The 26,117-nt window shown below is 42.5% G+C and overlaps 1 protein-coding gene across 2 annotated transcripts; it reads right to left on the bottom strand.

The window, feature by feature from the left end:
• Window positions 1–233: 233 nt before the first annotated feature.
• Window positions 234–24,616, bottom strand: PSMC3 (proteasome 26S subunit, ATPase 3). 2 transcript variants are annotated; one of them, XM_073604353.1, is made up of 12 exons: window positions 24,459–24,616; window positions 21,943–22,026; window positions 19,374–19,499; window positions 16,829–16,933; window positions 15,037–15,099; window positions 12,578–12,715; window positions 12,348–12,491; window positions 12,119–12,267; window positions 8,901–8,997; window positions 6,812–6,957; window positions 2,710–2,791; window positions 234–452 (listed from the first exon to the last, which is right to left on the bottom strand). In XM_073604353.1, exons 1-12 carry the CDS (start codon window positions 24,483–24,485, stop codon window positions 342–344), a joined length of 1,272 nt encoding a protein of 423 aa, XP_073460454.1. In that variant the 5' UTR covers window positions 24,486–24,616; the 3' UTR covers window positions 234–341. The 2 variants fall into 2 exon arrangements, with proteins under 2 accessions (XP_073460454.1, XP_073460455.1); XM_073604354.1 differs by having other exon boundaries at window positions 21,943–22,023; window positions 24,459–24,612.
• Between the last annotated feature and the right edge of the window lie 1,501 nt (window positions 24,617–26,117).

The raw sequence follows: 26,117 nt of genomic DNA, 5'->3' as shown, positions 1-26,117 counted from the left end.
TAGGTTGAGCTGCTCTCACTCCAAACCTTCACAAATATACTTTATAAAAAAAAAAAAAAAAATTATCTAATGCAAGATTCTTGTCTATGATAGTAGTAATGATTCTTGCATTGAAAAACCTGACATTTCAAACAGAGCCCTGCGTGTTTTCTGTCACAGTACAGGAAGAGCGATCAAGGGAATGTCTTGCAGCAGAGCTTGATACAGAAACAGACACGGTTTGTGGAAAAAGATTTTACAACTAAAGAGGCCAGGTTTATTTCTATCTTTCTGTAACATAAAGCAAACAGTCCAGACACAACAAGTAGTGAGTTTTCCCACCAGATCACCCCATCTGGGCTCTACGCATAGTACTGCAAATTGGCTTTTTTCTTAGCCTGGACTTCCAAGATGCCTTCCATATAATCCTCGTGTGTCAGTTCCGTGGCTCCTCTGCGCAGAGCAATCATACCCTGGATTGGAATAAAAAAGAGAGAATGCCACAGGTCAGGTTACTAGCACAGGCTGATTAAATCAATAAGACAATATCACAATGGTCCAAAAAGTAGAGCTGCACTATTTTTGCAGACACGGTGTACCACAACACAGGTGTGTCAGGTGACTGCTGGTTTAGTGTGTTGGGCTGCTTATTAAAAAGGATTGAGTGGTGCAGTAATGTACTGCAGAAGCACATGTTAAAAACGTGTGAATTAAAATGTGCTACTGCAATGCACAGTTCTGAACGGGCACTAATGAATTTTAGGGGGGTTATCTTTTTTCATATCCCCTCCCCAGCACAAGTTGAGCGATCACTTGACATCTAGTCATTCAGCTCTCTGCAACTTCAGTGCTCACTGGAGTGATAAGCTGGGTAAAGGGCTGAGCGCCAGTCAGTCAGGTGCCTTCCTGACAATATTGCCAGAATCCTTCCTGAACTTAAAGAGGAGTTCCACCCGAGGTCCAGTAAAAAAAAAAAAAAATATTAAGTCAGCAGCTACAAATACGGCAGCTGCTGACTTTTAATTGGACACTTACCTGTCCCAGGGTCCAGCGATGCGGGGGATTGAAGCCCCGCTCGTCCCCCCCCTCCGTTCAGCGGTGCTGGCATTGCAACTGTGGGCACCGGGCTGTGGCTTCACAGCCTGGCACCCACTGCGCATGAGTGAGCGGTGCCGCGCGCCGTGATTGGCCGCTCAGTCACCTGGGACCTGTAATGGGTCCCAGATGATTGACAGGAGTGATGTCACCAGCCCAGGCACTGGAAGAGGCAGACTACGAGGGACCACCTAGCAACAGCCATTTAGAGGTAAGTAAAAAAAAAAAAAAAAAAAAAAAAATCCAAATGTTTTTTTGTATTTTTTTTTTAATTTTTCATGTAGTTTTTTTTTTTGGGTGGAACCCCACTTTAAAGCCCACTATCAGATGACACTGTCACAGGAGAACATTAATAAAATGTACTACTGTGATCCAAAACAAAAGTATAGCCAAAAAAAGTTGGGGGGGGGGGGGCAAAGAATCAAACTTACAGAATAGTCAAAAAAGGGAAAAAGGAGAATAAGAGTGAGGGGAGAAATGAGGGTCCCCAAGGGGAAGAGAATTTGGGAGAAGGGGAGAGAGTTCAGACCAGGCAGGAGTCCCTCCATCATACTTCTATTTTAATGGGGGCTGCAGTGAATATGCACATGTACCACTCTGCAGCATTCTGAAGATTTCAAACAGAGGCGGTGAGCCTGCAAGCAGTAAGTAAACACCAGGCCCAAATCCAGCGGCCTACATAGCTCTTGTGAACGGCTGTCCCATACCAGTGCTGGACTTATAATTGCTCGGACTCTCCTCTAAAAAGTCTAGAGAAGATAACCAGCCCCACTTCAAAGGTTTTAGTGATATGGCAAAACTTTGTTTCCAGAGGAGTACAAAATTAAACCCCACCTGGAACCTTCCAAATATATTTCACAGGAAAAAGGCTCAATTGTAGAGATAGTATCTGTAGGATTATGTCTGTTTCCAGATGAAATGCATTAGAAAGCAAAGCCTGCATACCTAAATGAGCAGATACATATACAGTACAAAACTATACCTACTAAAAAAAGTTTTTTTTTTTTTTTTTTTTTTTTTTTTTTTACACACACACACACACACACACACACACTCTATCAAAACTGGAGCAGATAGAATCTGCAGCAGCTGTGTATTACAACCAATCAGCTTCTAGCTTTAGCTTATTCAGTTAAGCTTTGAAAATGAAAGATGGAAGCAGATTGCCATGCTCCAGTTTTTATAAATTCCCCCTTAGGCTAGGTTCACATTGATGCGGTTCTGTGAGACACGTTTTGTGCAGGCACGGCAGCCCATTCATTTGAATAGACTGCAGTTTCTCCTGAAAAGCAGGGAAAAAGGTCATTGCACCATTTCTGGAATTGCAGCCCATGCAGGAAGTACAAGTGCAGTGCGATTCCTAGTGCGGGAGAGATTTCAGGCACATGCGTGTCATTAGGATTAATGGCACCCGCACATATCTCCTATGTTTTTCTGTGTGGGTGGTTGTGGCTGAGGGACCAGCAGCGGGAACAACCCATACAGATGTGATCCTAGCCTTACAATGTTCATTTGTTCTGATCTCTTTTATATATTTAAGAAAAAAAATTACTATATTTTGCTTTTTAAACTGTAAATAAAAAGCTGAATAACTACTAAACAGACATTTCAACAATCAAATAACACTATACTCACCGCCTCTACACAAACGGCTTTACATTGTGCTCCATTGAAGTCATCAGTACAGCGAGCAAGCTCTTCATAGTTTACATCGGGGCTGAAAAAGAGACCGGAATAAACCAATTAAACTTTAAATCACTTCTAGCTGTATTCAATAGCTCCATCTCAGGCAGTGGTAGACAGGCAGATAGATTACTGTAAAACAATAGGCAGCGATGTATAGGACTGTTTTTGAAACATTGCATTTTGAAACATTGCTTGGACACACCATGATCAACAGTTCAAACTGTTGGGAGTGAAGTGGCCACCTGCAGTAAAACTATGATCTCTTTACTTCACATTATTAGGCTATGAGCTGCAAAAATGTTTGGCAGTCAGAATTACTGGTTACCACAACTTTATACAGATCAGTTATAGAAAGCAACGTTTGCATCAACTTTTATTTACATGCAGCATGACGGTCAGAAAGCTAGCATTTTCAGTAGGAGGTCCGCAATGGTAGCCCCTTGCATATCTCTCTTAAAGTGAAGTTCCACTCAAACAGAACTTCCATGGATCGGATTGCTCCCCCCTCAAGTGCCACATTTGGCACCTTTCAGGAGGGAGTGGATACCTGTCAAATACAGATATGCGCTCCTACTTCCGGGAAAAGACCGCCACAATCTTGTGCGGCAAACTACGCAATGTCCAGCCCCTTCTCCTTCCACACAGGTCCCAGAAGACAGCAGGAACCATTCAGAAAGCACAACTCACGCATTCGCAGTAGGAAACAGGCTTCACTTCCTGTTTCCTTTAGTAAGGATGCCAGCGCATGCACCCAGAGCCGAGGGACTTGTCGACTTCAGGGGCCGACATCGTGGGCTCCCTGGACAGGTAAGTATTCTTATAATAAAAAAGTCAGTACAGTATTTGTAGCTGCTGACTTTGAAATTTTTTTTTTTTACCCAGGCGGAACTCCGCTTTAAGAGAGCATTACTTTAAGGGCTTTACAATGTGACCATAGGAGTATGTGTAATGCAGAAATACAGATGGCAAAATGGCCAGATAAAAAGGAAAGTGATGAAAATCTGCTGAACACTTTGAATAACATTTCTCTTTCAGAAAGAGATAATCAAAAGGCAGCCTCCTAGTTTGTCTTGACAGGTTTCTTTAAAAGCTGAACACACAGAGAACACACTTTTGCAGATATATGAACTATTTTACCAGCAAAATAATTTTAGGTTTCTGTTCAGGCACTCTTGTGATCTCTTATCTCTAAAACTAAGCCCCATGGGTGGGAGGAGTGTACTCAGGAGGAGCCTAGGCTATAGCCATATCTTCCCTTCCGTAGAAAGGCTGGGTTCTGGTGTTCAGCGTTTCCACCTTCTGTTGCTCATTTGCTTCTGCTAGCCTGCATTAGCTTGTTTGAATACCCTTTTACCCAGCACCCTTTCTGTGCTTTGGACTGCAGGGAGGGGGGGGGGCTTTGCAGTGCTTTGAGGGACGTTTCAACGTCTTTGTATATAGATCACTTTTGTGATCTAGTTTCTTCTGCTGTAACACATCCAGGTCCCTGATCTCCCTTGTCTTCACTTCAGTTAAGCAATACAACATAGTCCAGGAATCACAGCAGTCTGTCTGAAGAATGACGGAGTTGCAACAGAAACCATCTCTGTGCTTTCCCCCTTCCAGTAAGCAAGTTAATTGATGGGATCAATTCTGATTCTACCCTCTCCTGGCTTGAGTGCTGTTGTACACGTGACAAAAAGCAGAATTCAGGTACTTATATCTACTTTTATATAAAATATCTGCTGGGAGTTCAGCTGCAGTAGAAAAAAAAAAAAAAAAAAAAATAATACACACCACACATTCCCCTATAAGACAATTGCATAATGTGTTAGTATGCATTGCATACAGAGAAGGAAAAAGTATTTGATCTCCTGCTGATTTTGTATGTTTGCCCACTGACAAAGAAATGATCAGTCTACAAATTTATTGGTAGGTTTATTTGAACCAGTGAGAGTGACAACAAAATATCCAGAAAACGCATTTCAAAAAAAGTTAAAATTTATTTGCATTTTAATGAGTGAAATAAGTATTTGATTCCCTATCAAATCAGCAAGATTTCTGGCTCCCAGGTGTCTTCTATACAGGTAACAAGCTGAGATTAGGAGCACTCCCTTAAAAGGGAGTGCTCCTAATCTCAGCTTGTTACCTGTATAAAAGACACCTGTCCCTGTAGACCTACACAAGGCTGAAGTGCGTTACAAGACCACTGCCAAGCAGCTTGGTGAGAGGGTGACAACAGTTGGTGCGGATATTCGTAAATGGAAGAAACACAAAATAACTGTCAATCTCCCGCGGTCTGGGGCTCCATGCAAGATCTCACCTCGTGGAGTTTCAAGGATCATGGGAACGGTGAGGAATCAGCCCAGAACGGTGAGGAATCAGCCCAGAACTATACGGGAGAATCTTGTCAATGATCTCAAGGCAGCTGGGACCATAGTCACCAAGAAAACAATTGGTAATACACACCATATCATGAAGAACTGAAATCCTGCAGCACCCATAAGGTCCCCCTGCTCAAGAAAGCACAACAGGCCCGTCTGAAGTTTGCTAATGAAACATCTGAATGATTCAGAGGAGAACTGGGTGAAATTGTTGTGGTCAGATATGACCAAAATCGAGCTCTTTGACATCAACTCATCTCACCTTGTTTGGAGGAGGAGGAGGAATGCTGCCTATAACCCCAAGAACACCATCCCCACCATCAAACATGGAGGTGAAAACATTATGCTTTGGAGGTGTTTTTCTGCTAAGAAGACAGGACAACTTCATCGCATCAAAGGGATGATGGACGGGGGCCATGTACCATCAAATCTTGGGTGAGAACCTCCTCCCCTCAGCCAGGGCATTGAAAATGGGTCATGGATGGGTATTCCAGCATGACAAAGAATAAAATAAGTGTAGCGCTAATATGACAAATAAAAATGACCATAGAAGACCATTACATCCTCAAACAGACAAACCCAAAGAAAAGGGGGCAACAAAAAAGTACATCCAAAAAATTTAAGTCCTCAGTGAATATGTGACTCATATAAGGTAATAACAGTCCTCAATGTAAATGAGACTTCATAGATGGATCAGTGTGCACGTGACATCTTGAATAGAAGAAACACCACCACCACCTAGCAGCATGACAATGACCCAAAACATATGGCCAAGGCAACAAAGGAGTGACTCAACAAGAAGCACATTAGGGTCCTGGAGTGGCCAAGAAAGTCTCCAAACCTTAATCCTATAGAAAATATGTGGAGGGAGCTGAAGGTTCGAGTTACCAAATGTCAGCCTCGAAACCTTAATGACTTGGAGAGGATCTGCAAAGAGGAGTGGGACAAAATCCCTCCTGAGATTGTGCAAGCCTGGTGGCCAACTACAAGAAATGTATGGCCTCTGATTGCCAACAAGGGTTTTGCCACTAAGTGCCAAGTCATGTTTTGCAAAGGAGTCAAATACTTATTTCATTTATTAAAATGCAAATCAATTTATAACTTTTATCAAATGTGTTTCTGGATTTTTTGTTGTGATTCTGTCTCTCTCACTGTTAAAATAAACCTACCATTAAAATTATAGACTGATCATTTATTTGTCAGTGGGCAAACATACAAAATCAGCAGGAGATCAAATACTTTTTCCCACACTGTACTAGCACATATAAAATACACTCCTTAAAATTAAGCACTCCAGCGGTGCGCTGTCATTGCTGACAGGGCTTCCATCTTTCCCTTGTCTTCCTTCCAGGTTTGCAGACTGACAGTGTGAGTGGCCGGAGCCACGATGATATCACTCCTGTGCATGCGTGCAAGAGCCCTCGGTTCCGGTACGATGCTCTAAAGATCCGGCACGATATGCTGGACCTTTGGAGTGCCTGCGCTGGTGAAGTCACCGGCTGTATCCAGTGTGAATATCTCCTAAAACGTGCCCATTTAGGAGATATTCATTTGAAGCCTTATGATAGGTTTACCGGGAGGTAAAAATCACAAAGTGGACTTTAAGCATCCAAGTTAGGGGCTGCAAGTAAGATTTAATAAGTGGCAGAAATAAAAAACAGCAAACCTTAGTGCATTCTTTTTCATACCTGACATTCATCTTTCGGGAGTGAATCTGCATGATTCGAGCACGGGCCTCTTCATTGGGCATAGGGAATTCAATCTTGCGATCCAATCGCCCTGACCGAAGCAATGCAGGGTCTAGAATATCTACTCGATTGGTAGCAGCGATAACCTGCAGGAAAATATGAAAAACATTGAATACATTTACAGGCACATGTGAGACTGCAAAACAAAGAGTTAATAAGAATCCGTCAGGGTAAAATATAGCAGCAGTCACTGAGGTTTTTATTTTTAAAGCAAAATAAAAGTTCCGCTGTTGCATACTGACAGCAGGCAACTTTTTCTAAAATACACATGCCTGCTCACAGGGATCCCCAGAATATAAACAAAGCTTTGCATGTGCAGTTCAGCTTACAGTGGCCAGCTCAATCCCTGTGTGCCGGAATGGCTACCTCCTGTGAATGCGCAGGAGTGATGGTATTCCGCACCTGCCAATAAAGATGACCGAAAGCCACCACACAGCAGAAGATGCTGGTGAGGGACCATTGGAAAGGTGATTGATCCTTTTAGTTTGTTTTAAAGTGCACCAAGGTCATCATCATCCTCTTTTATTAATACAGAGTGATAGACCTAGAACAAGTATGCAGCCAGCGGAGCCAGAACTCTGACCAGATTGTTTGATTCAAGTCATTTAAGTGAAAATCAGGAAGACCGTCCCCCAAGCCTGAACCATTAAAAACAAAAGTCAGCAATGGCAGCTCCTATATCTGTACCTTGGCAGGTTTCTCTTGATTGGTAGTTACTGTACATACTGTAAACTTATCCTGAACCAGACAGGCTAAACAGGCAGTCTGATGGTATAGGATCAATACATCAGAATTACAACTAACTTCTATTAACACAAGTATAAAAATCATTCAGGCAGCCCAGTGTCCTAGTGGCTGGCACTGCTGCCTTACAGCACTAGACCCTAAATCAGGGCAAATCCCAACCAGGAGTTTCCATATCTCCCTGTGTTTGCATTGTGGGCTCTCTCTGGGTACTCTGGTTTCCTCAAACTTACCACATCCATATGATAACACTATTTAAAGATGAAATGGCAACAATAATGAACTTTTAAAAAAGGTACCCAAGCAAAACTTCACATGTAAAAATAATTATTTTTACACAGCACTGGGTCCTTGGGTTTAAATCTCGACCAGAGCATTCTGCAATTGTCAGCGCTATATACATTAACCACAATAAATAACATTGATGATACAATCTACACTGATGAAAGGGGCCTCCATCTCTTTACTTGCCAAGAGGTTATGGTATTTCCATTTATATCTGTGTGTAACCTCTGATATTAACATTGCTGGGCAATTTCTGAACCAGGGAAATGAGCTCAGCTTCCATGATGCCGCATTTCAGATTTCTGTGCAATCTTGGCATATTGCAGGGGAATACTGCAGACATATTATTTTAGAGTCCTAATCTGCATATAAAGCTGCTCCCTCATAGTGAGAAAACTGGTAAAGGTGTTATCACATTGTAGTTTCAAGCCATGTCATGTACAAACAAAATGTATTTATTTATGGAGAAGAGAGTTATTTAAGGCCTCACTATAGTCACAACACTAGATACACTGTCACACTGAAATAACACCTTTCATTTTCTAGGTCTTACAAGGGGCCAAGTGTTTAAAGCTAAGTTTAATATGCATAAAAGTTGGCCTTTTCTGGTTCCTCCCTTCTCTCTTCAACAATGTGCTAATTCGATTTTTAAATAAACCTGTTATCAATACATAGCTTATTGTAGACCAAATCACATCATCACTAAGTGTCTGTGCTTATCTATTCAATGCAGGCAGATCGTGGCTGGTGAAAGGGGCCAGCAGGGTGCTGTACATGGCTTTCTAAAAACATTACAGCTCCCTGTGTCAGTAATCCTCTTAAAAGGAGAAGTATGGGAATCCGTTTTCTTCCCACCCATTATACTTACCTAGGTGGATGCAGCATCGGTCCCCCGGCGTCACTGCACTGAATGCATGAAGGTAAAAAAAAAAAAAACTTCATGCTTTACAACAAATTTATTAATAAAAATGTCTGCAGCACAGTGAAGAGGAGTACATACCTTAACTTGAGTATTGGGCTGGAAACCATCCAGCTGGTTGAGAAGCTCCAACATGGTCCTCTGTACCTCTCTGTCTCCAGCCTTCTCGCTGTCAAACCTGCAAGACAAAATAATAGAGCTCTAAACCCAATACAAATGAGATTGTTGATTTTAAGTGTTCATATACTTCTATCAACCTAGGTAGAAGCCAATAAACCTACAAAAAAACACTTCATAAGATCATGTACTAAACAGCATAGAAAAAGGCTACATTATTTTGAGAGCTGGCTAATGAAGAACTCCTGTGAAAACAAAGTTCTAGAATTTCTAATTCTCCAAATATAACCGCAAAGTTGTGGTTCACCTTTTAGACCTTGTTTCATGGTACACCCATATTTATGGCACAAGATCAATCAAGGTCACACACAGCAGTCCCCTTACAGCCCCCTTGCTTACCTACAACCCCAATTCCAAAAAAGTAGGGACACTATGTGAAATCTACATAAAAATAGAATACAAACATTTGAATACAAAGATTTTGCAAGTCTCATACACCCAAATTTTAGTCACAACAGAAATGAGAAAACATAATAAATGTTTAACCACTTCAATACCAGGCACTTACCCCCCTTCCTGCCCAAGCCAATATTCAGCTTTCAACGCTGTCACTTTTTAAATGACAATTGCGCGGTCATGCTACACTGTACCCAAACTAAATTTCTATCATTTTGTTCCCACAAATAGAGCTTTCTTTTGGTGGTATTTGATCACCTCTGTGGTTTTTATTTTTTGCTAAACAATTAAAAAAAAGACTTTTGAAAAAAAAAAAAGTTTTTTTCTTTGTTTCTGTTATATATAAAATTTTGTAAAAAAGTCAGTTTTCTCCTTCACTGATGGGCACTGAAAAGGTGGCATCGACGATGGGCACTGATAGGCAGCACTGATGGGCATCACTGGTGGCACTGGAAGGCATTTTTAATGGGCACAGATTGGCAGCTGCCTGGGCACTGATTGGCATACCTGGTGGTCCTGTGTGGTGGCCATCCCTGGTGGTCTGGCGGCATCCTGATGGTCCTGGGTGGGCATCTGCGGGGGGGGGGGGCTGCGCTGATAAACAATCAGCACAGACCCCACCTGTCAGAAGAGCCGCCGACCAGCTCTCCTCTACTTGCATCTGTCAGACGCGAGTGAGGAAAAACCGATAAAACGGCTCTTCCTGTTTACATCGTAATCAGCCGTGATTGGACACGGCTGATCACGTGGTAAAGAGCCTCCTTCAAAACGAACCTCCTTCAGAGGCTCTTTACCGAGATCGGTGATGTGGTGTGTCAGACTGACACACCCACACCACCGATGGGCGCGAGATCGCGGCTTATTCAGCTGGACGTCATATGACGCCCAGTCAGGATAACAACCACTGCCTGGCCATCATTCTGCTATAGGCCAGGCGGGAATTGGTTAAACTAAGAAAATGTAACTCGGTGTACATCCCCTCTCGACAACACTCTGCAAACGTCTGGGAACTGAAGAGACCAGTTGCTCGAGTTGTGGGAGAGAAATATTGTCCTATTCTAGCCCGATATAGGAATTCAGCTGCTCAACATTTCTGGGTCGTCTTTGTCATATTTTTCGTTTCAAGGAACGCCAAAAATATTTTCAATTGGTGAAACGTCTGGACTGCAAGCAATTGGACTCTACTAGGAAGCCATGCTGTCTTCTCAGATGCAGTATGCGGTTTAGCATTGTCCTGCAAGGCCTTCCCTGAAAAAGATGTCATCTGGATGGGAGCATATGCTGCTCTAAAACCTGAATATATCTTTCAGCATCGATGATACCTTTCCAAAGGTGCAATTTGCCCATTCTTTACACACTAATGCACCCCCATACCATCAGAGATGGAGGCTTTTGTCGAAAAATTGGCCAAATATGTGTATGTTGTATGTGTTTGTAAGCGTGTCAGGACCGTGCTATACTACAGATGGACACCGGCAGCAAAAAAGCGCCCTGAGGCGATTCAGTTCGCATAGGTAGCGCTATACAAGTCACTCATTGATTCATTTTGAACTGAGCGCTGATAACAAGCTGTATGATCCCTCTTCTCTTTAGTCCGGAGGATGCGTCGTCCATGGTTGCCAAAAAGAATGTCAAATTTCGATTAGTCTGACCACAGAACAGGTTTTCCAGTTTGCAACAGACCATTTTAATTGAGCTTTGGCCCAGAGAAGAGGATGGCGTATCATGTTCTGTATTATGTTCAGATATTGCTGCTTTACCTTGCATTTTTGGATGGCACGGCGAACTGTATTCACAGTGATTTTTGGAATTATTCCTGAGCCCATGGAGTTATGGCCTTCACAGAGTCATGCCTGTTTTTATTGCAATGCCGTTTGAGGGCCCGAATATCACATGCGGCCTTGTCGCTTGAACACAGATTTCTCCGGATTCTTGGAATCTTTGGATGATATTATGTACTCTAGGTGATAATATATTCAAAGTCTTTGCAATTTTATGTTGAGCATTATTCTGAAATTGTTGGACAATATTAAGGCGCAGCTTTTCACAGATTATTGAACCTCTGTCCACATTTACTTCTGAGTAGTGATGGTTGTGTTCACAACCCCACATCCCCGAGACTGCCAGGAAGCTGACACTGCACAGTGCTAATCACAGGCAGTGAGACATTTCCCAAGCTGTGCAGCTGCAGATCAGGAAATGTCTCACTGCCTGTGATTAACACTGCACATCAGCTTCCTGGTGGGCTCAGGTGCGTGGGGTTGCGAACACGCCCGAGCCGATCCTTACTTCTGAGACACTCTGACTCTCGAAGATGCTCTTTTTATACCCAATAATGTTACTGACCTGTTACATTAACCCAATTAGTTATAAAATGTTTTTCCAGCTCTTCCTTGTAAGTACTACTTGTTAGTGCCAGTTCTTTGTTGCACTCCCCCAACTTTTTTGGGATGTGTTGCTGCCATCAATTTCAAAATTATCTTTTTTTTCTTAAAATAGCAAATTTTCTCAATCTGAACATTTGACATGTTTTCTATTGTGAATAAAATATAGGTTTATGAGATTTGCAAAACCATTGCATTCTGTTTTTATGTAGTTTTTTCACAGCGCCTCAACCTATTTAGAATTAGGGTTGTAATTTACAGGTTGCACCTTCAAAAAGCAGTTTGTCATTTGAATTCAGCATGGCTGTGCATTACTACTCTATGCTGAACAAGAAAACTAACCTTTTTGTTCCAATAGCATCCAACTCATCAATGAAAATAATGGACGGTGCCTTCTCCTTGGCTAAAGCAAAGGCATCCCGGACAAGCTTGGCTCCATCTCCGATAAACATCTGAACTAACTGAGGTCCAGCAAGCTTTAGGAATGTAGCCTATAAGACAAAGGCAAGTGTCACAACCACCTGTGCCTCCCAAACTTACTGTGTCCTAGTGCTACTCAACAACCGCCTACCTTGGTCTGTGCTGCACATGCTCTTGCTAACAGGGTTTTCCCTGTGCCGGGAGGGCCGTACATAAGCACCCCTTTAGGGGGCTGGATGCCAAGATTTTCAAATTTTTCCTTGTGGTTCATGGGTAGTACAATAGCTTCTACCAGCTGCAAGAAAAAAAAGTTATATGTAGAAAATGAAGATTGCAATGAAACAATGAATGCTAAAGAAATGCAGACAAGGTCTGGCGTACTTCCTGAATCTGTTTATCCAGTCCTCCGATATCACTATATTGCTCAGTAGGCCTTTCATCCACCTCCATTGCTTTAACACGAGAGTCATATTCTGTAGGAAGGGTCTCCAAGATAAGATAGGAGTCCTTGTTCACACCCTGAAGAAACAGGGACCAGATTATAATTAAAAGGAATTCTACAACCATTTCCCAACCTAAGGCAGTGGAAAACTAAAAAATCCTTTACATACCATAAATATGGATGTTGCAATCTTACTCATTGCTGAACCTATGTCAGCATTGTGTCCTCGGTATATTACTCCAAGTGACAAAGCATAAATAAACCCAAAAACAAAACTAATATACTGCAGCTTACCAGTACTTTTTTTTTTTTTTTTAAATCAGATTGTTTTTATTGAGATTTATCAAACATACACAACAAGAGATTAAGAGTCTAAATTCATACACAGCATTGTACAAAATTAAACAATATACTTGTTCTAAAAAATGTATTTTCAGCAATGAGAATGGTATGCACAAGAACCTCAAGACCTCTTTCTCTCCCCTCTTCTCAAAAAAAAAACAAGAGAAGGGAATAAAAAGAAGAAAAAGGGAAAAACCAAAAAACTGATTAAACAAAAAAAAAAAGTGCAAAACAGATAAACAGCTTTTATATGTCTAGGCACCATAAAGATACTGTATAGCAACATTACTCAACAATATTGATAAATGCTGTAAGAGTAGATATTCCATATTTAGCAGAACAGCATCTAGAACCATATTACACCAAGTCTGAGGAAACTCTTCCACCAAGGATTCTATTGTGAACTAGGGGCAAGTCCTGGGGTGTCTAACCATGCATCCCAGATTTGTTCAAATTTTGTTGGGCTACCCCTATGCTGGTAAACCAGTTTCTCCCTGTGCAAGACTACTATTTGCCGAAACCAACTCATCATAAGAGGGGGGTGTTGCAGAGAGCCACTTCTGTGCAATACGTTTTCGAGCAATAAACAGGACTCTAAGAATAGCTATGAATGTGTGAGGGGTGTATTGTTCCTCAGCTAGCCAGCCCAGTAAGCATAGTTTAGGATCTAAGGTAAGATTAAGATTCCATATCCTATTAATAGAATCATTTACCTTTGTCCAGTATGGAACCAATTTTGGACACTTCTATAGCATGAGGAGAGTGCCATTCTCCACATCGCACCTCGGGCACCTTATGTGCATTATCTAGGACAGTGGGCCACTCCTCATCAAAAATATGTCCTATGTCTTCCGACCACTGAGTTCTGCAGTTGAGAGACATGGCTCGATACCAGGGATAAAAAAGTATAGAAGGATGAAATTTGTCCTTTTCTAGAGAGTGAGGTAGCCAGTTGTGTAAGTATTTTGGGTTCTATCAGTACCCAAGTTGACAGTCTGGATTGAGAAGAAATGGCATGCCTGGGTTGTAAATATTGATAGAATAAATGGTTTGGTAACCCATATTCCTCTTGCAATGTCTGAAAGTCCTTCAACAATTGCCCCAGATAGACCTGTGATATGTGAGACCAAATAAGGACCAGGAGGTGAATCCTTGCACTTTCTGGAGCTCAGGTTATTGACTATTGTTGAATATGCGAGTAACAAGGACTTATTACAGCATTGGCTGTATTAGTTTTCTTATTTTCAGGCAAACAACATTTTCAAAAAGTACAGAAAATACTTGTTGACCTAACCAGAAATGCAGTGTCCTTGTTATTTCCAGTGGGCTGAACTGTAAGCACAAAAGAAGCTTATCTTTGTTGTGTAAATTACTAGTCCCATCAGGCCCTATGTAATAGAGATGAACAAAAGGGAGAAATCTTTAAGATCCAGCCTGGCCGGCTACAATAGACCCTTCGATAAATACAATGTCAAATATAGCCAACAGGTACAAGGAGTATGTTGTTCACAAGAATACCAGGTGAAAATAAAGAGGAAAATGTCTGAGAAAAGTAAACTGCAGACACCTTCTGAAGAACTGGTAAAATGCAACAAAATACATTTACACAAAGTAACATACATTATAGTGCCCACTGACCTGACAACGGTCAAATGTGTGGGATTAATTCCTATTCTAAAATATATACACATTTCCCTATGTTTTGTCTAAAATACAACTACAGAAAAACAAAAAAAAAAAAAAAACTTTTGATATTCCAGAAATCCAGGTAGCCATTAACTTCCATTGTGAGCTGACAGCTTAGCCTCAGATAAACTGAAATCCCAAGTAGTGTTGTCAACACTGCCTAGTTCTCACCTGCTGGACAACAGAACATCTCACACTTATGTTATTGAGAAGAGGTAAGGAGGGGGTGTTTTGTATTCTGCAAAAAGCGTACTAGGGAGGCCTGACAACACTGGCTGGGTTTTCAGCTTACACGGGGAGTTAGAAGCAAGATGGATTTCTTGGCTTCAAAATAGACATACAGTACATACCATCTATGTAAAATACTTACCACCAAATCTCCAGGCTTCAGTTTTTCTGCATCAACCAACCCAATGACAGGCAAGAAGTATGTCTGGTGAAAGGAAGGACAGAGTGTTAATCAGAAGCTCTATGTTTTTTTCTTCAAACAGAAAGCATTGCTTCACAGACAACATCATCATGTCAAATGGAATGGATAACCCCAGATCAGAACAGGGGTCCGCTTTTCATGAAAACAGAAAAAATAAGTTAAAGTCAAAATCCAGGCAAACAGTTGAATACACACATGGGAACTTTTTTTTACCTGCCAAATGAGCTCTGCTGTACAGAGATTGCCAGAGGCTGGTACCAGGTAGAATACCGATACTTATACAGCTTGAATTTTTTTAAAAATACATTAAATGAAGCATTAAAGACTACAATAACCTGGACAGAGCAGGTGTTGGGACCACTGCTTTTTTTTGGGCCAAGGGAGGGAGTGACGTCCTGCATACACAATGTGTACTTTTTCCTGTTGTGGCTGCTGAACTCATCATAGGAAACAGCAGAGCGTACATCTGGGCATGTGTGACCTGAATGAACAAGACGGCACTACTATACCCATAGAAAAAGAGAGCATAGTGTGTGTTTTTTGTAAAGCTGAATTTACACTTTTACTACAGCCAAGACTTGAACATATGCAAAACAGATGAAAAATAAAGATTATCTTGCCCCCCCCCCCCCCCCCCCCCATTTTATTTTTTAAGCAGAGCAAGAGAAAACCAGAATCCATGTCAATGTTATATTGTGGTCTAAGCCCTTGATGCAGAATTTTGCTCCATTCCTGTCTGGTTATAGCACTACAACCAGACAGGACAGTAAATAAGCGGATGGCAGTAAAAACCTGACAGAGCTTCTAATCTTTCCCACTCTACCCAAAGCAAAAATAGATTTGGCTTTGATTCTTAAGTGGACCTTGCCCCTAAATGTGTCCCCTTGCGGAACTGCTGGAAAAAAAAAAAAAAGAAAAAAAAAAAAAAAAAAAAACACATACCATACTCACCTTTACCCCGGCTCCACCAATGGCTCTTACACAAGGGTGACATTATCCTCCTTTGGGCAAGATCTGGGGAATTTATAGTACTCAATCTCACCGAGAATATGCTTCCAGTACTGTGCTGCAGGGTCTGCTTGCGAGATTTCGAGTACCCAGCATTTGCTGTGCTTTCATCAGAGTATGATCATTTCATCCCCTTTTCCACAGAACCAAGGGGGAATGCAAGTCAAATATATATTTTTTTTCCCCTAGAATGACTTAGCATGGTGGGGAGGCAAAAGTAAACAGTGGCCCTGCAAGTAATGCAACATCTGCTTTAACACCCCTTTTTACAAGGCAAAGCAAAACAGGCCACATTTGACATTAAGCCCCCGTTCACACCAGTGCGATTTGATCTTTCCAAATTCCAAGACAATTCGCACCTCGTTGCTGGCAATGGAACCCTGTAAATAACCGCGACTCATGTCATGGTGACTTTGAAAAAGGTTCTTGCACTACTTTTTTTCCCCAATTTCACTGCAACTTGCATTGACTTTGGTTTATTGAAGTCACGAGCCACAGTAAAATCGGCAGTACAAATCATGCTAATGTGTGCCTTTGAAATCGAGCTGAAAAAGCATGATTTCTAAGTTGCACTGGTGTGAACGGGGGGCTCAACAACATTGCAATGCCCATATAACTAGAAGTTGCACACAAAACTTGCACTGTAACTTTTTTTTTAGACATTTAATGTAAACTTATGCAGCAAAAAACACACAAGTCAGTACAGAGGAATTTTGCATTTTACCTGTCTAGTGGATGTTTTAATAACGGCACACTTTCCCTTTCGCTGGGAATCTAGGTCAATGTTGGCACCGTCTTCCTCCTGGTCATTGGGGTCCACATCAAGCAGCTAAAAAAAAAACAGGAGATGACAGGATTTTTACATACATTACAGTTTAAAAGAAAACAGATCAAAGAGCCCTGCAAGTATTATAATCACATCACCAGTGGCCAATGTCTCCCACCTTCCCTTAGGGACAGTATTGTAGCCTCTGTAAGACTATTTGGCCTTCAACACTTCCACAAATGTTGTATACCTGTGTCTACACACCCTGCTTCCATTCTCAAACCCCTAAGGCACTAGAGAGTTCAGCAGTAACAAAAAAGGGGCAGGGCGACAGAACCACAGCACACAGCGGGAGAAACAGACATCAGACACTCATGGAAATTTCAAATGCCAAAGACACCGACAGAGCTGTTAGTCAATTACCCGATTGTCTCGAGAGGTAAATATGAAATAATGGGGAAAACCACAACCACCACCTTAGCAGCAGTCATAAGAGTCCTACCAAGGTTTTAAAAACCTCCTCTGACTGGCCCATTCCTCCTTCATTTGTGTGTCATGCACGCCCCCTCCCTGACACTGCAGCTCAGAGTGGGAAGGTTTTAGTTCTGGAGGTAGTGCTGTCAATCCAGAAAACAGTGGACAGGACTAGTTACGGCCAGGTACTGATTGTCAAGCTACAGTCAAGGTACAGACTTGAGAATAAGCAATGCCACTAGCTATGTCTCTGCAACCTCTTTTTTTTTTTAACCCCTTCACACCTAAGGGTAAAACAAATCTAAATGCCCAAGCACAATTTTGCAACTTTGACATGAGTTAGTAAAACCGTACATATCATCACAACTACTTTGTGCATCCAGGTGGATACCTTGTTTTTTCAGGGCAAATTGGGCTTTCATTTGGTGGTAAATGGTAATGGATATCTCTGGATTTTCTTTTTTTTGTTATTATCAAAGGAAAAAACAGGTCCAAAAAATAGTAAACCGTTTTTTTAATCAGTTTTAATTATTTTAAATGTAGCTGTATATTTCTTGCTACTACCATAACTTACCACCAAAGAACAACCCAAAATAAATTCTGCTCCTGACGATCACAGTGAAACCACGTATCCCAAAAACAATAGTGCGCATTTTGCTTTTTTTTATCCTACCTAAAAAAAAAAACCACACTAAAAATAAAATACTGACCAGGTTTGATCTAGATTTTTTTTTTTTTTTTTTTTTATTAGTTTATACACACACACTTTATTTTACCTTTTTTTTTAATTGAAGGAGAGAGATACTAAGTACCTCTCTCCTCCATTCACAGAAAAAGAAAACCATGGGAGGCGGGCTTCACAGTGACTGATCACTGTGATAGCCAATCAGAGGCTATCACAGTGATCAGGTGACCTGGAATCGAGCTCTCCGGGTCCTGATCATTAGTACAGGGCCCGGGGCTCTGTGCTGGGAGCGCACCATGCGGCATCCTCCCAGCATGAAGGAAGATGCGCAAATATGCGGCCCCAGGCCAAAAAAAGCACAGTTCAGTGGGGCTGCATATTTGCGTACAGTTGACATGAAGAGGTTAAACTCACTGTAGTGCAAGGAGGCGGCGCGTACTTAAGTGAGTGGCACCACTGCTCTAAATTCAGCAGAAGTGCAGCATCATCGCCACACCATCACAAGGCTTCCTCTGATTGGCTGAGGTGCTCCCATCTCTCCACCTCAGACAGCAGAAGAAGCCTTTCATTTATAAATAAAAATACAAGGCTTCTCCTGAAAGGTGGAGAAGCACTCAGTTCAAATCTTTTTTTTTCTTAATTTTGGTGAAAGACAGAAATGGCCGGAACTGCTGCCAGAAGACAGCACTGCTTTCTACTAGAGCTGCACGATTCTGGCCAAAATGAGAATCCCAGATATTTTTGCATAGAATAAAGATCACTCGCGAAATAACATCATCTTTCATTATACAAAAAAAATTGGGCTAACTTTACGGTTTAGGTTTTTTTTTGTATTCATTAAAGTGTATTTTTTCCCCAAAAAATTGCATTTGAAAGACCGCTGCGAAAATACAGTGTGACATAAAAAATTGCAACAACCATCATTTTATTCTCTAGGGTCTCTGCTAAAAAAAAAAAATATATAGTGGTTAAACTCCACTCATTTACACACCGAGGTTCATTCCTTTGATCTAAAGGACAAAACGTAACAATGTTTATAGTTCGTTCTGCAGCTAAGGAATGTTGTGATACTTGTCAGACTGCCTGTTTATCTTTTTTTTTTTTTTTTTTTTTTTTACAGCTGTCGGCTTCAGCAGAGAATTCTCGCAAGGGGGAGAAAAATAAAAAATAAATAAAAATCATCTCTACTTTCTACATGCAGCGAATGCTACTATAGTATGATACAACACTTACAGCAGCTGCATTATTATGGGATAGGAGCGTTATGCTTGTGCCATCTGAATTTTACTTTCACACTGGCACATTATTTAAACCTGTTGGGAAAGAAAACAATTAGACACTCACCTCAATGACGTTGGATACCAAATAGGGAAGAGTTTTATTCACTTTGATCTTCTCACTATTTTCTTTAATTTTATCTTTCATGGCTTGTAACTCATGTGTGACTCGTAAAACCTCGCTCTTCATGATCTGAAATGCAGTCAAATCATTCATTACTTGGACAACGCACTAAAATATGTCATCTGTATAATAGAAGAGCCCTTATTTTTGTGTGGAAGAGGGATAAATGTTAAATAACTAAACTCCATTACAATCTCTCTTTGTTTTAAACTTAGTATACAGTCAGGTAGGCAGGCTCCTCTTTCTTTCTCTTTAAGTGACACCCTGATATAAAGAATGCCCCTTGAACAAGAAGTGAGAGGAAACTTGGGGACACTTGTTCTGGGGACCACTGTCTAAGAGAGGATTTATCTTCAACAAGTTAGACAGCAAAGCTTAAAAAAACAAAAAATAAAAACCAATATATAAATGGCTTAGGCTTCATGTACACGGGACGTTTTTACAACCTCTCCTGAACGCTTAACTTGACAGATAGTAACCCACGTTTAAAACGTCTGTTTTGCCGTGGTTTTTTTTTTTTTCAAAATAGCCAAAAATGAAAAATGCCAGTAAACTAAACGCGAGTTACTGCGTTTAGCGTCTGAAACTTTAGAAACTTCGGCGTCTGAACTAATTTTTTTGCCTTCAAAGGAAAGCCTATAAACGCAACTGCCTAAAAATGACATGAAACAAACCCGTGTACATGTACACATAAGATAACATTGGATGAGTTCAGGGGCAGCTGAATAAAGCATCCAACTGAACATCCGTTTACCAGCAGCAGTGTACATGAGGCCTTACTGTGTGGGCATAATTGTCCCAGCCACCCAGGTCATAGCAGCAAACCTACAGGGTACACAACTCCACTCCGTTCTGCATGGCTGGGAAGTGGGGGACGGACAAGTGGCATGTTGAGGTTTAAGCTGGGTACACACAGACCGAATATTGGCTGCTTCAGCGGAAACCAGCCGACAATCAGACCATGTGTGCAGCTGTCCTATCAGAAGCCGGTCTAAGGACTGGCTTTTGTCAAAGGGACATGCTGGAGAATCAGCATCCGATCACCGCTTAGCAGTCCATGTCTGTGAGCTCTGATCAGTGTGTTCTAGCGGGTTTTCGGAGTCCCCCTGTCAGAACACAAAGGCCCAGCTGGAAAGATCACTGCACTAACACTGCTTACTTAGTACAGCGATCTGTCAGTTTTTTCGTTCAGCCTGAAAAAAAAAACAAAAAAAAAAATGTAATGGGTGTTCCAGGCTTAAAGTGGATGTAAACCTGATTCATGAAATTTGACCTAAGCACATAGATCTGTAGTGTTTACCTCTTTCCAAAGCACTAAGTCTTGTGTCTTTCTGTTGTTTCGTTGCTCTGTTATCAGCATGATAACTTCTGACAAGTTTTCCATCAACTAAGATAAAACCAGCCTGAAATTTGTGTCATGGGAGGTTGCTATAAAATAGATTAGCAGAGAGCTTGTCTTGTCACAGCACAGCTCTGCACATTCCTTCCTTACTCTACCTATGTGGGGGGGGGGGTGCCTTTCCTCCAATCAGCTGTGTCCCAGTGTATGCCAAGAATCCACTCCTACTGCTGAACGAGGAAGTAAAAATTCTAAGCTGATGTTAGAATTTTAAAGAATATAGCAAGCTGAAGACAGCAGATATACAAGCAAAACTTATGTAGGGAGATTTGTTTCATCTCTGTGTATCATCTGAGACTGTTCATTTCACTGGGTATATGTGAGGATTTACATTCACTTTAAGTCCCAACCCCAAACTGGGCCATACCGAGCAGAATAGAAGAAATGGTCATGTAACCTACACAGAAGGAAGGGTTTAAAAAGGGTATTTATACAATTCATTCTAAAATGTTTCCATCTTTCTAAACTGATTGATGGTGGTGTGCCCTGGGACAGTGGAAGGAAATCTGGGGATTACAACCACTTTAAAGTGGTTGTAAACCCTGTTACACCACTTTTACCTACAGGTAAGCCTATGTTAAGGCTTACCTGTAGGTACTGTGAATATCTCCTAAACTTGCACGGTTTAGGAGATATTCTCTGTATCCGCAAGCACCAATATCATTGGTACATGCGCACTGAAGAAATGGCCGGCTTGTGCCGTGACCGGTGGTTCCTGCCAGCACACTCAGGAGTGACGTCATTGCGGCTCCAGCCAATCACAGCGCCAGAGCCCGCAAACCCGGAAATAACTGCGGGAGACATGACGCCAGTCACAGCGGTGTACGGGGACCGGAACAGCTTTGATCTAAGGGAAGTATTTCATAATGAGCTAGTATGCGATGCATACTAGCTCATTATGCATTTGTCTTGTAGGTTTTTTGTGGAGTTTACAACCACTTTTATACCCCATCTATACAAAAAAAATGGCTTGAGGTATGTAAAAATACATGTAGCCTTACTTCTACTCTATAGTCATTATAGATATACTGTATATTATAGAGCACAGGATCCGGAATTCTTTTCCACAACATATAAAAAAAAATTGATTTTTTATAAAAGTGTTACTCCGACCTTTATTTCACTGTCCAGGAGCCGTGTCCTCTGGATAATCTCTTCTGTGGACATTTTAAGAACCTCTTGTCCAACTCCATCCTGCTAAAAAATGCAAAGAATAACAATAATAAATACACACACTAATTAATTCCATGGATAGTTATTTTTCCCAACACATTTGTGGTTAATTAGAATAAAGCCCAACTCTATTTATTTTAGTTTCAAATAGAATAAGCAAGGGTTAAAATCTCTGCTAGTCATTTATTTTCTGCCCCGCCCCCATCCCTCGGGGGGGAGATTTTCCATCGCTTCCTGTCTGAAATCGGAATTGACAATAATAAGATGAACAATGACAAATAATAAGTCATAGCACACCAACACTGTAGTTTTAGGCACCACTAATGGTTTATAAAGTAGCTATGAATTTCATGCGGCTAATGAAGAACCAAATGAAATACGCTATGCGGTGGTCCTGTTAGCCACATACCGCCCGACATCGGCAGCTGTGCAGGAAATTGTCAGCCAAACTGCAACTGCATCCAATCAAATGCAGCCGCTATTCAGGTATTCTGACGGGTGCTGGCTTCAGCTGTCAGAATACAATTGCCGCATCAGGAGATTCCTCAGTCTGCACTGTATAGCATGAATGGGGGAATCTGTCATAAAATTTTCATTCAGCCTGCAGGTTGAACAAAAAGAATCTCTGTGTGTATCACCTGATTATCTCAAGTACCCCATAATAAGGGAACATATTTTGCAAGTTTAAACTAGGTTCAAAATCAGATCTCCTGACAAAAAGAACAGTCTGACCATCTGTGCAATCTTTAGATCTTCCAAACACTATACATGGTGAAGGGCAACCTGAATGCATCCGAAAACTGCATTGTTTTTTTTAGGTAGGCCATCACACTAAGCAGCGGTTAGTATGAGGCTCCCTCATATAGACATCCATAAGCCTTGAGACTACTGCTGGGAGCCGCCATCTTGGATCTGAACAACCCCAGCAGACTCACAGCTGCCAGACCTGTGACACCCTAGATTAGGGATTCCCAACCTTATGCCTGGAACACACCATGAGAAAACTGGATGGCTGCCCCCCCAAATAATTGATGTCAGTGGGATAGTGGCTCCAGGGAAAAATAGTCACTCGGATCATTGCAGTCATTGGAATAATGGCACCTGGGGGAAAAGAGCTCCCTAAACCATTGGTGTCAGTAGGCAAGTTGCCACCAGGGGAGAACAGCCCCCAAATCATTGGTGTAAGTGGATAAGCTGCCACAGGGGAGAATAGCCCCCAAATTATTGAAGTCAGTGAAATAGTGGGACCCAAGAGAGAATAGCCACCAAATCATTGACGTTAGTGTGACGGTGGCCACCAGAGCAGCATAGTCCTCCAAATCCCACCCCCAGGGAACAATAACCCCATAACTATGCAAGGGATTGGAGGGGTGTGGCTCTGCACTGCTCTCGGGATCCTGATTGGCTGTCATTCCAACACAGAACTTTGGGAGTTCTCATCCATTCATGGAGGACAGGAAGCCCCTCCCATGAGAGAGTGAGGTCAGGGGCCCCAGTGGCTGAGAACCACTGATTTGTAGTATTCCCATTGGCTATATAAAAGGTTATGTAGGGATCTAAAATTAGGGGTGGAGGAGCTGGGCCAGCACAGAGAAAAACATTAGACCCCAGAGGAGGAGAGGGCTTTGACGTGCAAGGGGGGACGGGGCTGTGTAAGGGGGGATGGGGCTGTGTAAGGGGGGACGGGGCTGTGTAAGGGGGGACGGGGCTGTGTAAGGGGGGACGGGGCTGTGTAAGGGAACCAACTCTTCCTGGAGTATAATGGACAGATCGGTGATTAGTACGTCTGCCTTTCAGCACTGGGGTTCACATCCTGGTCCCCTCCCCCCCACACACACCACAGACACGCTGGTCGGTTAATTGTCCCCAATATGATATTCTACAGAGAGCGTCCCTGCCATGTGATCAGGGGGTGACGGGTATCTTTATGTTCTGTATACAGTGGGGTGAGGAAGAGTTAGATGTTGTATGGGGGGGTGGGGGGGGGGGTAATGCTGTCCGTGGCCCCTCACTTCTGTCCCTGGAAGATCCCCAATGTCAGGACATGACCGGGGTCACCAACACAGGAAGTGAGGGCAAACTTCCCCAATGGGGACACAGCCAGAGATAAACACCTGACAGAGGATCTGACTCCTCCATACATTACAATAAGAAGTCATTTCTCTGGCTGCTGGAAGAGAGAATAGCCAGGAAACTATTGAGGGTGGTATGATAGCCACATATCATTGCTGACAGTGGAATAGTGGCCACATAGTGGGTTCCAGGGGAGAATATGAACCCCCCAAGTGATAGTAGAATAGTGGGCCCAAGGGAAGATAGCCCCCAAATCATTTAGATCAGTGGGGGAGATCTGCAGAAGAACCAACATTGCCAGCCTTGCTGGTGCTTGTAGTCCCACATGGCCATGCAACCTCCCTCTACAACTCAGTGCCCACCACCCCACCGCCTCCCCTCACCTCTGCTTCATCCCACACAGACGACATCTTTACTCCTCTGCACAGGCCCGGTGAGTTCGCACTTCAGGAACCGGAAACGGCAGAATCTTAGAACACACCAACTTCCGGTGTGCTCCGAAAACTCCTCCCCCGCTCCTTTGTTGAAAGGAAGCAGAGGGCAGGAAGTTCAGCATACCATGTGACCAGGGAGGGAGTGGTGAAGTCTTGAATTCCATGTGACTGGAGGGCGTGGTGTTCTTTCCCGAGGCGCCATTTTGAGTACTGGCAGAAGCAATAGACTGTGTATAGTAGAGTGAGGGCAGAGTGGGGGCTCACCACTGTGTGTGGGTGTGACATATGTCTTCCTCTCTGCCCTCCATGAATGTACCATAATGGAGAATAATCATTGTAAACAAAAGTTGTATTCTATGTGTTAGGACTTCTGTTACAATGTCATCACCCAATACATCACATTGCAGAAGTGAAGGTTGCTGTGTTGTTGGGTAATGTCCCCCCATTGCTGCATCATTGTTATTTTAGGAGACATTCTTCTCTTCAGGGAAGCGACACTCCGGTCAGATGTGATAAAACACATGCAGGGTCTGCTGGGAATTAACCCTTTGGGCTTGTTCACACTTGCAGTGCTCTTTGAAGAGCGATTCGCATTTGGATTGCTCTTCAAAGAGTATCTGACAGTCAGCGAGGAGGTGTTGTATTGCCTTCTTACTGCCTGCTTTAACCCCTTCATTGCCACAGCAGCAAGCCGCAAGTGTATGTATTGCAGAGCAGCCCCATTCACTTGCATAGATTGTGGTCAGCCGGCAGTACAGCTTACCACAGGGGAATAGTTCTTTCGTTGGCGTGTTTGTGTAGGGGGTGGCGGTAAAAGTGTGGCTCAGCCCAGAGGTTATACCACCCCCCAAGTGTGAATGAGCCGTTTTACTGCCAGAGCCCTTATTGCATTTTTTGCACATATGTTAAAGCAGAACTCATTTTTGTAGGATCTCTGACCCAGAACTTTTGATTTGCATACAGTATGTAACGCCCCATAGAGCTACTGTTCTGTTAAATCTAGTATTTGGCCTCCCTGCAAGCAGGGGGAGCATTATTTGATTAGTTAGGTCTGATCTGGACTTTATTACTTCCCCCTGTCTCCCAGGGGACCCTGGGACATGGATGGTGGGTGGGAGAATGGTAACCCCAGCCTGAATGGTAAAGTGGTTCTAAAGGCTCAATGTTTTTTTTTACCTTCATCCATTTTCTGCATAAAGTTAAACACCTTCTGTGTGCAGCAGCCCCCCCCCCCCCCCCTCCAATAAGCCCCATCTTGATCCTGCTCGGGTGCCCCCATAGAAAGCTGCTTGCTATGGGGGCACGAGGGAGGGACCAGGAGCGCCGGCAGAGACCCAAGAAGGGGAGAATCTGGGCTGCTCTCTGCACAGGGCAGGTAAGTATAATAGGTTTGTTATTTTTTTTTTTAAAACCTTGCCATTAATATCACTTTAATATCTTCTCAGCCAATCTCTGGTCAATATTGCAGGTGACCAGCAGGAGGCTGAGGGAAGTATACATAGGCCAGAGCCCAGAGCGGAGCTCTCATGATCCTGGGAGGGTAAGACCCGGCCTGGGGGCTGTGGCATCCCTGGGAGATTTGCCTAAAGCTGCAAGCACTGTTGGGCT

This window comes from Aquarana catesbeiana, linkage group LG11 (assembly GCF_042186555.1).
Source record: "Aquarana catesbeiana isolate 2022-GZ linkage group LG11, ASM4218655v1, whole genome shotgun sequence".
NCBI classification, from domain to species: domain Eukaryota; kingdom Metazoa; phylum Chordata; class Amphibia; order Anura; family Ranidae; genus Aquarana; species Aquarana catesbeiana.
Note: the sequence above shows the minus strand (reverse complement) of the source record. Positions and strands in the feature narration are given on the sequence as shown.

Bases quoted from the DNA above. Each gene is read 5' to 3' on its own strand.
- PSMC3 (XM_073604353.1), bottom strand. From the start codon at position 24,485: ATGTCGTCTGTGTGGGATGAAGCAGAG. The intron at 12,492-12,577 runs GTACGCCAGACC...TTTTTCTTGCAG, and splicing joins TGGATAAACAGATTCAGGAA to CTGGTAGAAGCTATTGTACT. The intron at 6,958-8,900 runs GTATGTACTCCT...ATTTTCCTGCAG, and splicing joins AGCCCAATACTCAAGTTAAG to GTTATCGCTGCTACCAATCG.